The sequence below is a fragment of the Frankliniella occidentalis genome, unplaced genomic scaffold (assembly GCF_000697945.3).
Source record: "Frankliniella occidentalis isolate FOCC.00 unplaced genomic scaffold, Focc_3.1 Scaffold102, whole genome shotgun sequence".
Classification (NCBI taxonomy): domain Eukaryota; kingdom Metazoa; phylum Arthropoda; class Insecta; order Thysanoptera; family Thripidae; genus Frankliniella; species Frankliniella occidentalis.
In genome coordinates this window covers 832,314-847,298 of record NW_026267231.1, presented here as the reverse complement: position 1 = coordinate 847,298, position 14,985 = coordinate 832,314, and the positions used below count along the sequence as shown (strand labels likewise).

The 14,985-nt window shown below is 48.9% G+C and overlaps 1 protein-coding gene across 1 annotated transcript in view; it reads right to left on the bottom strand.

Annotated features, from left to right (window-relative positions):
- The window catches only part of LOC127749871 (uncharacterized), a 77,004-nt gene extending 67,838 nt beyond the window's left edge, over window positions 1–9,166 (bottom strand). Inside the window, exons 1-2 of the mRNA XM_052269797.1 lie at window positions 9,161–9,166; window positions 8,840–9,018 (exon numbers count right to left, since the gene is read on the bottom strand). Coding sequence (XP_052125757.1) covers window positions 8,840–9,018; window positions 9,161–9,166 — 185 coding nt within the window. The remainder of the gene's footprint in view (window positions 1–8,839; window positions 9,019–9,160) is intronic.
- Window positions 9,167–14,985: the final 5,819 nt, after the last annotated feature.

Below are 14,985 nucleotides of genomic sequence, written 5' to 3'. Positions count from 1 at the left end.
CCCCTCCCCCTTTCTCCGCCCTCTTCGCTCTCCATCCCTCTTCTTTCTCAAACTGTATGTGTAGCACTTTTTGTATCTGTTGGTGTTTTATTTGTCTTGTCTACTTTGTGTGGCCGGGGGCTAGCTGGCGGGGGAGAGGGGTGGCTGGGGGGATCAGGTCTGGCGCGTTCGGTGTCGACATTGCTGCGCATCCTCACGCCGCAGCCCCTGCGAGCCTGTCCTCCCCATCCTCTTCTTCCATAGTTTCTCTTGCGCTAACTTTTTGCAGAGTTCGAAATATGGCTAGAATTAAAATTAGAGGACCCCTTTCGGTTTTTGGGACCGTCCATATGCAACTTAGTTGATTTGGGGGTACTTTTCTTTTTCCCTCCTCTGTGACCGACCGTACCGGCCCTCCCCCCCCTTTACATATACATACAACATAAAGCATCTGTACCCAGCCTAGGTAACTTGTACCACCGTACAGACAAATTTGTATCTGTTGGTGCACAAGTACACAAAATATATCCCTTTCCATTTGGGGTGCATGCACCGGCCGCACGACACACATTGGGGTACATTTCTCTCACGCTGTTTTGTACTCGGAGTCGGAGGGTAGCGCCCGCGTCCTTCAGGGGCGAGTTTGACGTTGTTTGCTCCCCGCCGAGGACCGCCGGAGCCGCCGCTACTTCGTTATAGGCCCGACTTGATTTAAGAAGTGCGCGCGGGCCAATGGCGCCCAGAGGAATTGTCGATCGGGAGAGCAGAGGGAAGGACAAGGGAGGGGGGGGGGCACTAAGGACACGCAGGCGAGGAGGTATCCACGCTGCCCGTGCGAGGCGCGCGGCAGTCAGCCTGCCCCTAAGATTGCCCTCCCCCACCACAACCACACCACCGATGTCGCCAATCTATCAGCGCGAGTGGGGGCGCGGCGGCGCAACCTGCAGCACACATTCAATGCATATGAATTAGGAGCTGCACGCCCCGCTCGGAATCCTCCCACCACCCCGACAGATGTGCTGCCTCACAGAGCCTTCTGTCTTTTGGGTTTTTTAAAAAGAAAGCTGTGCTTTTACAATTGTTTGTTTAGTCTGTATAGTTTAACAGGGACTAAATGTATTATTAGCGGTTGTCCGATGAACTGGTAAATAATTGTGAATCAAATTACCCGTTTAAAAAAGATTTACCCCAAGAAGTTGCCGAAATCAGCCCGAAAGAGCCCCGGAGGCCACGGGCAGTCCCGCACTTTGTCCGCAGCCATGCCGGACTGTCCCTAATTCAGTCCGTCGCGTCTCCGGGTCACCCCGTGATCAGCCCGGCCCTGGGTGTCGGGGAAACCGAAATCTGCCCGGGGACCTCCCGGCGCCCGGGCAACCCCAGAATCTACCCCAGGTGCCGAAAAACCCGGAAACAGCCCGGCTTAAGACCGTCGCGGACAGGTCGCTGGTTGTCTGAACATAATATGGACAGGATCATTTCACCTTCAAGATTGGTAAAACTTCTAAAGTTTAAAGTTATAATAGCAAAATATCAGAGGCATTCTCTATCTTTAAACAAACAAACGAATTGTTTGCACTATTTTGTGCATGGCGCACGGGAGTTCAATCTGACTTATAAAATTTCGTATAAATTCATGTACGAAATATTGGATTATTTTGCAAAAAACTGTACATAAGAACGCAAGATTTTAGCATGCCCAGCGGTATTGAACAAAGTCCAACGTCTTCATTTAATCGTTCAGAAGACGTCATTTTTTTATGTTGAAGGTCGTTCGGCATATCCTTAACAGAGCCCAGTACATAAGTGAAGGCATTTCCCGAAAACCGCGTCGCGATGCGCCAATCGGTTCGCTGTGAAAGGCATCATTTCTGTAAAGACTGCGCATCTAGTTGAAGGACCCTTCCTGAGGCATCTCCTCTCAGCCGTCACCGTAGCTCAGTTGGAAAGAGCGTCAGTCAAAAGAACAGAAACCCGTAGGGTAAGGGATCGAATACCGCTTGTTTCCTTTTTTCGTGACCGTTGGGTGGGCTCGGGCATCCCCGAAAACAGTCCAAAGGTGCCTCCGGGCATACCCAGAAACTTTCGGTTTTTGTCACTTCTGGGGTGTGTTTCAGGGCTGCCCGCTAGGTACTTCGGACTAACCCGAAAAGTGCCCGCCCGTCCGGGCTGTTCCGGGGGCTGATCATTTTTAAACGGGTATATTGTTCATTCTAAAAATTAATGCTGTACAGTGTACTTTGAAAATGGTCTGATCTGTGGAGCTTCTACTGAAGCCAGTCACGAGGACTTTCAAAAGAGAGAAACTAGATCGGTGCAGTTTGTTGCTGAAACTGGCGGAGACACACAAAGGGTGCACCGTGATGACTTGATATGGAAGAAATTAGGGACAGGACAATGCACTCGTTAAAAATATACAGAAAAGACAAAAGGGCTATCTGTTTCTCGTCATAGCCGCGTGCATAGTTCTCCCCTCTCCCCCCCTCTCTCTCTCTCCCTCTCCCTCCCTCCCTTCCCCTCCCTGTCTTTCTCCTTTCTCTCTTTGGTCTGTCACTGGCCGTGAATGGAGCTACTTCTTCTGGAGATATGTCATTCGCGATTCGGCAACGAGCTAATTTTTATCATTGTTGGTAGGTTTGCTGCTGTGGAAGGGTCGGTGGGCCGGGGTGGGTGGTGGGGGAGGCTGTTGTTCACCACGGCGAGGAATTAACGAAGTCCCAAACCACAAATGGATGGGCAAGAAGCGTGCTGTGCTGAGGGAGAACACCAGGACGCCACAAATGTCTTGAAGGAGAGGGGGAAGAACAGAGAGAGAGAGAGAGAGAGAGAGTAAGACACAACGGGGGACGCGGTGGGGCGGGAGGCAGGATAAATTGCTTTAGATTTTAAAATTACTACGTATGTATGACTTTAAAACTTTTTGAGTGATCTGGGAGGGATGTGAGTTTGCACAAGGGGAACGGAATAGCAGCAGTGTAGTGTCCGGGATTTCGAGTGGGCAAAAAGGCGAGGAGGAGGGGGGGGGGGCGCCAGGCACTCTTCCATAAATTTGCATTCAGAGTAAAATGCATTTACAATGACTTAAAAAACGGCTCGGAGGCAAGCCGCTAAGCAGCAGCGGGCAGCTTTTAGCTGGACTTAAAATGAATGGCATCTTGGAAAGGTTTTGTTTTTCAAATGAGGTTCAAAAAAATCTTAACGGTGTGAAATACGTTTTAGTTGGGCTGGATTGCTTTGCGGACAGGGCGAGATGGGAAAGGAAAGAAGAAAAGTACTGTTGAGTGGAGAGGGGGAGTATGTGACTCATCAAGGGAGTGCATTTAAAAAAAAATGTCTGTCGCGTGCCAAGTGTTATCGAGAAGCCACGCAAGGTACGGCGAACAACAGGTGTGCAGTAGAGTGAAATCATAATTAGCGCCCAAGAACAGTGGCAGGAGAGCATTCCGGAGAACGACTGCAAAAGAAAATGGTCAGGGGGAGCGGCAAGTCTTATCGACAGGATGTGTGAGCAGCGTAATGGCGCGAGTACAGGTGTGAATGCGCGTGAGTTGTGCTCGTGCTCCCGTGGTCACGTGATAATGCAATGTTTACGGTCGGGCCGGTCGTAGGAGGCAAAACTCAAATGAAAAAATCCGTGCCCTTGGATATTTCATGGATTTGCGCGCTACACTGCCGCCAAAGCGGGATGGGGTGGCAGAGGGTGGAGGGGCATTGCAATTTTGGTTTCAATCCAATAGCGCGGGATTTTTTTAAGTTTTTTTTTTTAGTTTTTTGTCTCCCCTCCTTCTTTTGACACTTATGTCGTTTAGGTATGGTCCCCTCAGCTGAACTACGAGGGGTGGAGGTAAGGGTCGGGCGCTTGGGATGGAATGCCAACCCTCCAACCCCTTCGAACCCCCTCCGCGACAACGTCGCCTCCCCCTACCCCCTCTCCCTTCCCCCACCTCTTTCCGTTTTCGTAGCTCCGATCCTCTCCCAGACAATGGAGCGACATATATTTGAAATCGAAATTGTACTAATGCGATGACTTTTGCACAAGACCGTTTATGGAAAAAGTCTGGAGCAGTTTTTGACAATTATTTTCCTTTTTAACATTTAGTAACTTTAATTTGACAAGCAATAAAATTCATGTTTTAATATAACACTTAATATTTTTGCAACGACCAATATTTCGACTAGATGGTTCTGCAGTTTGTCTGATTGGGAACAAAAGTGGCTTTCCGAGAAGGAGGGTAGCATTATGTAACACTAAAATCGCCCTCGCCATGTTTGCAGGTGTGTCGCGGAAGGCACCAAGGTCAACGAAGGGTCCACCCGAGGTCCGCCAATTCCATCGGTGAGTTGAAAAGAAACAAAAAACGCTGCGTTCTCAGAACTAAACTTTTCTCCTCTCGATAAAGGTGTGACTGCAAAAAAAAAAGTTCTCTACCGGTAAAACGAAAACTACACTGTTGTCTTCGAATTAACTTAAGTAACTTAAATACACTTTGCCGCCTGCGTGTCTAACGTTATTAACAATAAACTCCGTCAGCTACCCCCGCGGCTCGCTATCGGTGTCTTCCAGCCCATGGACCTCGCGCCCGCTTGCGCCCGCTTGCGCCCGCTTGCGCCGGTGGGCCGCGGCTGACGAGAGGCGGCGCCGACCACCTTCCGTTCCCGCCGGCTCCCGTGGTGCAGCGGCCGCACGCCTTTTGGCACGAGGGCCACCCGATACCCGATACTGCGCCCGTTAATGGGTGCCCTGCCATCGGGGCTCAAAAAGGTGTTCAAGTGTGTACTGATCGTGACGGCCGTGTCCGCCGTGTCACTGAGCCAACAATGTGGGGGAAAAAAACAAACATTGCAGAAAACTTCTGCTAATTTCTCGAAACGTTTCTAAGAAAGAAATGTGAAAAAAAATTTATAATATATATTTCTGACAAGGTTGCAGGGTGTTCCCTCCCACCAATACATACAGTGTGTCAGGGCGACGGCACTGCAGTGTGGCGGGTTTGCATATCCTAGGGGTCGTAATAGAATTTGGATTACCACATGGTTGGATGATAAGAACCTCACAATCCCCGTGTCGGGACTCCCTGGTCGGGCCTATGCTAGTATGCTAGCCACATAGATGCCCTATGCCCTATTCTTTCAGACGCCAAGAAGTGACCTGATTTCTTAATTGCGCCGGCAAAGTGCTGCAATTTTGAGCGAAACAACCGGCTGTGCGCCGCGCTAAGAGGGCCATCCCTCAGTGCTTAGGGAGCGATGAGGCCGACTCTAAAAGGCGGTCCGCCGCGGCCCACAACACGCGCGCCCATTAAAATACAAAACATTTTTCAGCGCGGCCCCCATTCCCTTTTTTTACCCCCTCTCCTCATCCCCCCACGATTGCGGCGTTAATGAATTTTGTAGAGAGGCGGGAGGGGGCAGTCGTGTGTTCAAGGATCGGGAGCCGGTAGTCTAGTGATGGCGCCGGCGCCAGAGTCTTAAAAGAAGTAAGCCCGCATTACACAGTAGTGCTGTTTCTCATTTCTACTTGATGTGCCAAACTTCTTGGTAGTCAATAGCTTACTGATAAAAAAAAACCCAAATCGTGCAAAATGACTTCTATTGTTGGCTGGGATTAAAACAAAATACATATCACTGATAAAATGAAGTGTGCCGTGGGCTTGCAGATGCAAGTATACGTTGCACAGTTTTAAGTGTTTGACTGGATATTTGAATAGAGAAAAGTTGAAAGTTGTTGGCCATAGTTCTATGGAATTACAGTGTAAATTTACTGCTGAACACTTTTAAGTATTGAAGTTTCTATTACTATCTAGTTCAACTCCTAAAAGTGTACTTGTGCACCATGGCATTGCCATGTGCCATGAGCATGACAGCGGTTGAGGTTGCAAACTTTTGTTTTCAGTGTAGTTTTCTACGAGCTTAATCTGGAAATGAAAAGTTAAAACGATCCAAGTTTACACCGTTAAAGGTGCCCTTATTTGTATCTAAACAATTAGAGAAAACTACATATTACTCGCACTTCTCGTACTGCCGGCTCGGAGCACATGTTGTCTGTCTAGCGAATGAATGGACCAGTACCGGCGTGTGCCGGAGGCGATGGTCGTGGACAGGTGCTGCCCTTCATCGGCAGGGGCCCGAACTGCGTGGCCGGGTGTCGAGCGACCACAGCGCTGCCTGGGGGCCGGGCTCGTAACTCTGTCGGTGCGTCCGTCCGTCTCATGGTCTATAGCCCATTAGCGGGGACGTTACCCCGAGGAGCTACGCGTAGCGGGCCGCCGAGCCAAGGATACGCCCCCCGCGTCGACCAGGCGCGCGCTGACGCACTGCGCCCCGTCCACGTCGCGGGGGTCGAGTTCCTCAGGCCGTCTCGGCGTGGTCGCGGGCCGGGTACCATCACCTGGCCGACGACAAGGTGGCCGCGGACGTAGCGTACCGTCCGACCGTCCTCCGATACCGGCAACGAATCGATGATGGTCGTCGACGGCGACCCCTGCTGCTCGACGCTCCCTCCCCCTTGCAGCAGAGGGGTGGGGGAGGGTCGGACCGGGACCGGGACGGGTAGGGGTGGGGAGGGGAGCTGGCTGCAGAAGCTGGGGTTGGGGAGCGAGGGGTGCATGCTGCAGGGGGAGGGGAGGGAGGGGGAGGTTGTTGTACGGGGAGGACGTTCGACTTTTAGCGCGAGGTCAATGACCGCCGCGTCCTGTTCCTGTACACTTCTTCCTGAACTCTGAACGGCATATCGTCCATCCCTGCATTGAAGTCTCCTTAAAACATCGACATGTGTCACACCTTCGTAGCGGTAGGGAGGTACCTTTGACGGTGATTGATTAGAAATTCGTGTCATTACAATCTGACAGAGTGAAGAGGTTGATCTTACAGTGCCATGCGTTCACTTGACAAATCATATTTCTACTTTAAATTACGTGGACGATTGGGGGTGATGAGTTCGGTGCCGCTTGAGCCGCCAGAGCGGCCTCTGAACCGTCACCCATCGGTCGTTGCGGAGCAGTCCGAGCCATCGGCGCTCGGCGCGCGGGAGAGACGCCCTGCAGTTGGTAGCACTGGCCGCGCGCGCCAAGTCGTTACACGCAGCGACATCTATCGCCGGAGCGCTCAACCTCCTCGGGGCACCTAGCACACACACTCACGAGCGCGGGACGGTTCGAAACTGCCTTCAACGTGAATTTGCTTTATCACGCCTGAAACTGAATGGTGAAGCAGAAGAAGGGGATAAATCTGGCGTCATAACCATGGACTTATCCCCCTCTTCCGCTTCACCATTCAACTGTCCCCTTTTCTGTTAGAGTGGGTACCCCAATCAACCTCAGCATTCGTCGTAAGTCTCAAAAAAGAAAAGAAATGTCCTCTTAACAAATTTTTCTTTAGTTTATCAAAAAAAAAAAAAAAAAAAAAAAAAAAAAACTGGCGACGTATTTATATTACACTATCGTTCACTACAGTCAAACCTTTGGAAAGGAGTAATTTCTATTTACGATTTTTTACGATTATTTTTTTACGATATTTACGATTAGCATAGACAAAAGAACTTGAGAGCTTGAACTTTTAAGTAGGTCTACTATGTGCGTATATATGTTACCAATTCGTCCTCACGACGTAGATCGGATTGAACAGGATGGTAAGAGGCGGTTGAGGTGGAGGGAGCGAGGAGACGAGCATGAATGGGTGGTTGCGGAGCGGCGGCGGCAGCACCACGTGGCCCAACGGCCTTGAGAAGGGAGCGAAGGGGGGGGGGGGAGGGCAGAGTACGCGCCGGCAAGGGGGAAGGGGTGACGTGAAATGGCCATACACTTAAGTTTTATGAAGCTACTGAGAGTTGGTGGTCTGCGGCCCCTGCACGGCCCCTGCCCGCACGGCGCGTGCCCTGCCCCCTCCACTGTCTCGGTGGGGGACGACGCGCGCCGGCGGGCGGGACGGTCAACTGCCGCAGCAACAGTTGGACGACGCATGGAAGCGGCCCGCGAGAAAATTGGGAAATCATAGAGGTACCTGATTTACTCAGGGCCCCTTCGGCTAAATCAATCAGCACTCTGGAAGCCTACACGACATGTGACAATTTCGAGGCCACGGCTCATTATCTCTGACCTAGCCCGATTTACACCTACGTAATTCGCTTGCCAAATTGCCTTGTTCAACATTTTACTGCACCCTTGTCATCGTAATGGTAATTTTAAAATGAAAGTGATGCGACTATTTTTTGTTTTAAATTAATCCTAACCAGTGTTAATTTTAAATCATGTTTCAATCACGATAGCTTCAATAATATTGCTACAGAAGACTCATCCGAACGAACGCTCAAAAAACATACACCAAGATATTCAGTTATAAACCAATAAACCAATCAATCGATCAATGAACCATCGAATCACCTAAAAGTTAACAGCCTACTCATCAACGAGAACAGCGCGACCCCACTCACCTCCGCCTCCAGTGTCGTGTCCTCCGGTAGCGAGGCGCGCACTTGCACTGGCTCCGCTTCACTGGGTCAACGTGGGAGCGAGAGAGCGCGCACGCCGTCAAAACAAACCGTAAAAAGACCCTCCCCCTCCTCCTCCCGCACCGCCGCCAGCCGACGCCATTACCTAAATCCCTTCAACGTCCTTTATATGTCTATTTGGTGGAGCGGGGCGATCGTGGCGCGCTCTTTCGGCAACTGCCGTAACCGCCGCTTGCCGTCGGCCTGATGGTAGTTTACGACTCTGCCGCCGCGGGTTGGCAGCGCCCGCGTCCAGCGAGTTCAGCCGTCTCCCGCTAGATGGCGCCACCATCGCTCGCGTCGCTGGCGGTGGCGCGGCCTGGCGGCGGCCGGGCGAAGCGCGCGGCTGCGGAGGAATACACGCTGCATGCGACTCACCTCGGGCTGGGCTGGCGCGGGCTCGGCGCTGCTCGGCACGGCTCGGCCGGGCTCGGCGGTGACCTCTTGGAGTCCGGGCGGCGGCCGGGCCCCCGGCGGCCCTGGCACGCCACGGCCTGGTTGGGCGGCGCGCGGGCGCGCGGGCTCAGCCCCCGACAGAGTCCCGACGCAGAGTGAGGCTCCGCCGCGGCCCGAGGGAGGGGTAGGCGAGGCGGCAGGGCGGGGTGCGCTGCAGGCGTGCACTCCTGCCCGCCCCCGCCCGGGCCACCCGCCCGCACGCCCCCGCTGCTGCTCCCGGGTATCGACGACTCCTCCACCCACATCCATCCCCCTCGCTGCTGCCCCCCACCACCACCACAGCCACGCAACGTGCCTTTACTTTTTTTCTCGGGTTCGTTTCTTTAGCTGCCTTTATTTTCTTTTCGAGCGGATGGGGCGCGGCCCTCGACTGTCGCAGCCTCCCGCGGAATGCGGCGGCGGTCGCTGCTATTATCCGAGTGTCGCCGCCTGCCTCAACCTCGCGCCGCGGAAAATGTTAGACCAGGGGTGGATCCAGGCGCACCTGCTGGGTCGTCCTGTCCTACAATAATTAGAAGGGGCTATCAACATAGATATCTGTTGCGTGCGAAACGTCGCTATAGAGGACAGTCAATGTTGATTCGGATGGAAAAGTCGAGCAGAAAGATGCAAAGAAAGAAACCAAGAACGCTGAGTACAGTAATGTCCCTCTCGAAGCTGGCTCGCTCGAAGCTGAAATTTTGAGACGGACCCTGCTTAAGGATGGGGGTTTACAACCTGGCGAGCTCGCGCGAGCTCGGGCGACAAAGCATTTACAACCGCCTGATGCCCGAGTCCACGCCAATACAATAGGTTCGCAACATGTGGCTAACTTTCGGGTCGTCCTCTCGAAGCTGAAATCCGGTCCCGATTTGCCAGCTTCGAGAGGGGCATTACTGTAGTGCATATTTGTTGTATTTTTTAGACAGTCTATCAAAGATTGTTTATATTTTGACAGCAATGATGCTTGAAAAGACTGGAGTTTCCAGAAAGCCCACAAGGAAAGGAAAGTCAAAAAATAAATTAGTAAAAAAACAAAAAACAGAAGTACAGCCAAAATACCGTTTCCCTCCGTGCTAACAGCGCTGCACCAATCGTGTCGCAGAAGGTGTGACAAGGTGAAGGGTGGCGGAGGGTGGTAGAGGGATCTTACCGTCAGCGAGCCCTTGCCGATTCGATTGAGAGCCAGCACGCGCCCGAGCGCAAGTGACTGGAAACTTTTCAGCCCCCGCGACCAAAAAGGGGGCAGCCGCCTTCACGGGGAAATAAATCATCCCCGGCCAAATTAATTGATTGATCATCTGATTGGCCGAGCATTGACACGAGACACATTAGCAGGCCATTCCGGCTCACGTAACACACGGGTTCAACTCGTAAAGGCGTCCCGTAAACGCCGCGGCCGCCACTTTATAGCATCGTAAACGGCCGGGAGTGCGTTCCAAACGGCTGGTTCGCCGTCACCGGGAGCCGTGGTCATAATCTCGACGATCTGACCGCTCTGGCCGGGTCGGGCGGGGCCGGGCGGGCGGGGCCAGGCGGGCGGGGCCGCGGCCCCCCTACGCGCGCGCCGCCCGACGCCGCGCGGCCCTGTTCTTGCCGTGCGCGATGGACCGGTCAGGGCGGGGATCGCGCCCGCGGCGGCAATTGTCTGCTTTTTGGGCATTGTGGTTATCTCCGCCACCGGGCGGACACACATCGGGGCGAGAGCACTTCCGACTTCTTATTTGCGTCCATTAGGCGTGCGATAAAGTAAATAATGTTGTCGAGACGGCAGCACGGCGAGAGCACGGCCCACACGACAGACACCCAAAAGGAAGAGTTGGCTTGAGCAATCATTTTGCGCCCGCCGATGCGTACTCTGTTTTATGCTGCAGCGGTTTGTGCTTCTGTCGCCGTGACCTGTCCCCGGGAGGCGCGCGGGCGCGCGGCCGCCGCTATGGCCTCGCCTCTTCCAATCATGGCCGCTCTTTATAGTTGTTGTCGGTGTAATTGTTGTCCCGTCCAAACCTCATTCGAGAGTGTTGCTTTTTGTGAGGGTGCCAAAGGGACGGGGCTCGCGGGGTGGAGGCATCGGCGCGACAGATGCGGAGGGAAGCCCCTACGCACTCCCCCCCCCCCCCTCCGTCTGTGTGTGTCTCCCTCTCTCCCTCTCTTTCTCTTCCCTGTTCTCTATCGTCTTCTTTCCCCTGCCTCCCTCCCTTTCCCCAAAACGGAGGGCTCCGTTTGCACCCCCTGCTTATAAGCGATTTGAATTTCGTGCAAGACTGCACTTTTATTTTCAACCCTTCATTTCCTCAGCGTAGAACAACCAACCGAGGTCTGATTTAACTATATCGGGCGAGTAATTACTAAGAGGGGCCGATGACTCGATCTTTTTGGGCAGTTGACGCGGAGTACACTCGGAATATGTGAGGTACACGTGGAGTACCCTCGGAGTACTGTCAACCCGAAACACAAGAGCAGTTTTGGAGGGAAATTCATTTTTCTTTAGTTTATCAAAAAAAAAAAAAAAAAAAGCTTTAAAATATATTTTGTAATTGGATTTTTGCTTGGGATGGTTTTTGCTGGGAACGTTTCTAGATAGTTTAGTTTCAGATAAAACGAAGCAGACTTATTCTCCTTGTGAAGAGAACGATGCTGTTGATCGCTCTGCATGCAGTCTGCTTTGACTACCGTGCGTCACGCCAAGCCATGGCGTGTTTGATCCAAATTGCTTTCTCTCAAGATATTTTGGAGCAGGCGGGACTGTCAGTAAGAGATTGGTGATTCTGAATATCGAACTCGTCCCAGTTCAGTCCATATGTCCAGTCCGAGAGTTAGGAGTTAGTGAAGGGTTGGGTGCTGGAACAGCGATTCATCATCTCCAGACAGGTGACTGGGGGAGGGGAGGAACCCCTGGAGAGAGAAAATGGGTTACCACTCAGTGGCTGCAAATCTGGCCATCATATAAGCGTAGGAAAAATCTTTCATTGCGTTTGTCGACAAATTTCGTCCAGTTTTGTTCCTTTTTTTTCTCATTTCTTCTACTTTGTTTGTTCTTAAGGACATGTGGATTTTGTAAATTCATAATCAGTTTGTTCTTGCGGCAATTCTTTTATTTTTCTCTTATAAATTAACTTGTACTATCCAAGTTATCGTATACAAATGAAATGCGAGTTGCACACCATCTTTTCACACTTCTTTATGTCAATCAACACTGGGTGGCCTATAGTACGGTACTTTATACATTGAATTTTACAAATACAATTAAATAACTTGTTATCAATGAAATTAAACCTACAGTCCATAGCTATCCTATAGCTAAGGCTACAAACAAAAGATGAAAGTAAAACAAACAACAGACACAGCCAAACTTTAAGTAAACATTGCGTTTAAATTGCACATTCATTTTCAGGACCGTTAAATGAATCTGCCTAACAGTAAACAATGAGCAAAATTACGAGACTAAGAACAGTTCATAAACAAGCACTGCCAACTAAACATAGCTAATCTTTCAAAAGAGTGAAAAATTTCATACCTTTCAAATGAAAACTCTAGGGGTACATTAAAACTAAGTAGCTTTTCGAAAGGTCGGTAATCTTCATTTTTTCGACAGACCAGCTACGGCGTAAGAGTGAAAATTAGGCCTAGGCTACATAATCTTGGTTTCAAATTACAAATCTATTTTATAAAGTGTAATTACGTATTTTATTGAAACACGGTATCGCACGCGATACGGCAATGAGGTATGTGTAACGTATACGTACAGCAACGACTAAGTCTCAATTGCTCAAAATGGAGGTCAATTTTAATTTTTTTTGCAAGTCTCAAAAAGAAAACCTGAAAAGAAAGTACAAAATATTTCATTCGCGGGTATAAATATATATCTTATATTCTCAGGAAAAGCGTTCACGTCACACATTCTATGTTATATGCATATATTTATGGTACAAAATATACACATACAGGACGACCAGACGAGGTGAGACGCTTTCGGGCCAAAGACCTTCAAGACACTCATTTTAATCAGAATAATTCCTCAATACTCGACACAATCACAAATGAGAAATGCTTTTCGTGCCGGGAGCCACGTTTGCGAGACGGAAGGGACTGAACACAATGACTCTGGAACAGAACTAGACGTTTTGAAATCTTTATTATCAGGGATGCGGCTTTTGGGACGGTTCGGATTCCATGTTACGGAATGTGTTCATCTGTATTCCGCGTCCCTTTGTTTCATATCAACACAATGAAGTCTCAATCGAGTGCTTTCGTTTCTCAAGGTCCCGGAAGGGCCAAACACGCGGACAGATTCCGCTGAGAACACCGCCTTTTCTGCACCCAGTTCACAATCGCAGCCCCCAGCAACTCTTTCTCATAGTATTCAAGAAATACATTCATATACAATATGATCTATATTTACTTCATTAGCCAATGTCAAAATATACCGCATATGTACAAAATGGTATTAACCACTTTAATAATTTATTTTAATTGGTAAAATGACTGATATTTAAAACGCACAAAGAACAAGAAATACTGTATACTACAAATATAAACTCTTGGACACTCAAATCTAAGCGACAAAAGTTTCTGTCGTAGGAAGCAACAAAGAAACTGATGAAAGTTATATCTAATATTGCATAGTTGCGCCGTATTTTACAGAGGGCACACGTGCCTAAGTAACATACTCAAATAAAATTTTACAAAACAGAAACAAATAACATTGAGGAGTGCGTTTAGCATGTCTCCTAGGATGTGCAAAAATCAAATTCAATAAAAATACGCAATCAGAAATATATAAAAATGATACTTTAAAAGTTGAAGACTAGATGATCATAATGTTCGCGAAGATGCAGGGCATGTAAACTAAAATCCATTTGTCATTAAGAAAAGGAATAAATTCTAAACCGTATCAAATCCATGCTATATAAGAAACGCACGACATTCTGAAAACCACTGCATCGACGCTCAGAGGTGCTCGAATGACACTTTTCTGTTCATTCCATTCTTTACTCTTTTCATAACATTAATAAGGAGGGATGATGTCTAATAACACAGTATGGCCACATCACATTCACCACACCACGGCAGCATAACCCTTTTCAAGGGCTATTTTGATGACTTCTTAATAGATATCATCTTATTTTACTGCTTGTGCGCATTTCGTCCTCCGACATAACATTTCGCTCATCAGTTCCAACAAAACATATTGCACATAAACCATTCATTCATTTAAAGCTATATTTGGAAAAGCTTAACAGCTCTGCTATAATTTCCGCTTTGGTTTGAGCTGAAAAATAAACACTCTAAAAACTTATATCTGCTCAGAAAACATTTCGTATACATAAGACTAAGATGGATTTTTTATCTTGCATAAATAATTGAAAAGGTCAAAAAATTACACATTGGTTTTAATGGGAGTGAACTTTATCATCAAAGTACACTTACAGGGCATTGAAAAAGTTCTACGCTATTTCAGTTCATTCTGTTGAGTACATGATTCTGCTTCAGTTCGCCATTCCAAATGGTCACAGTTCAGAGAGGTTCAAGTAATTGTTAAAATCCCACTTGACCGTTCGCTTGGCTTCAAAACCTCTCATTGTAATTTGATACATACCGGCCCGTCTTTAACATTACGGTGGGAGAGAAAGACAATAAAGTTTACTCCACTCTGAGTGATCTGATATGTACGTGCAAAGACTTAAGCGGTATGAAGTGTTTTGGCGACAACATACCAACATTCATAAATAGGTAATTGGGTAATACACCTCGTATACAGGAAACACAACTTATTCAGACTCGTTCATGAAGGAACTTTGTAGCAGCTTACGTTTATTTATTATAACTAAAACTGAGTTCAAAACTGCTATCGTTCATTGCTCTTTTTTTTTAATCGAATAAAAGAACAAAAGACAACGATAATGATCATGAAGGTACATTTAAGCTATTTTTTTCAGCTTGACCAATGCGATTAATCGAAAATAACGGCATATAAAACCAAACATGAACAAAAACAAATACAAGTGGGGTACAAAAAAGAAACAAATCACCCAGCCGTAAACACATTTGGAACGGTGTACACTGTATACAATATTTAAATTTAATTA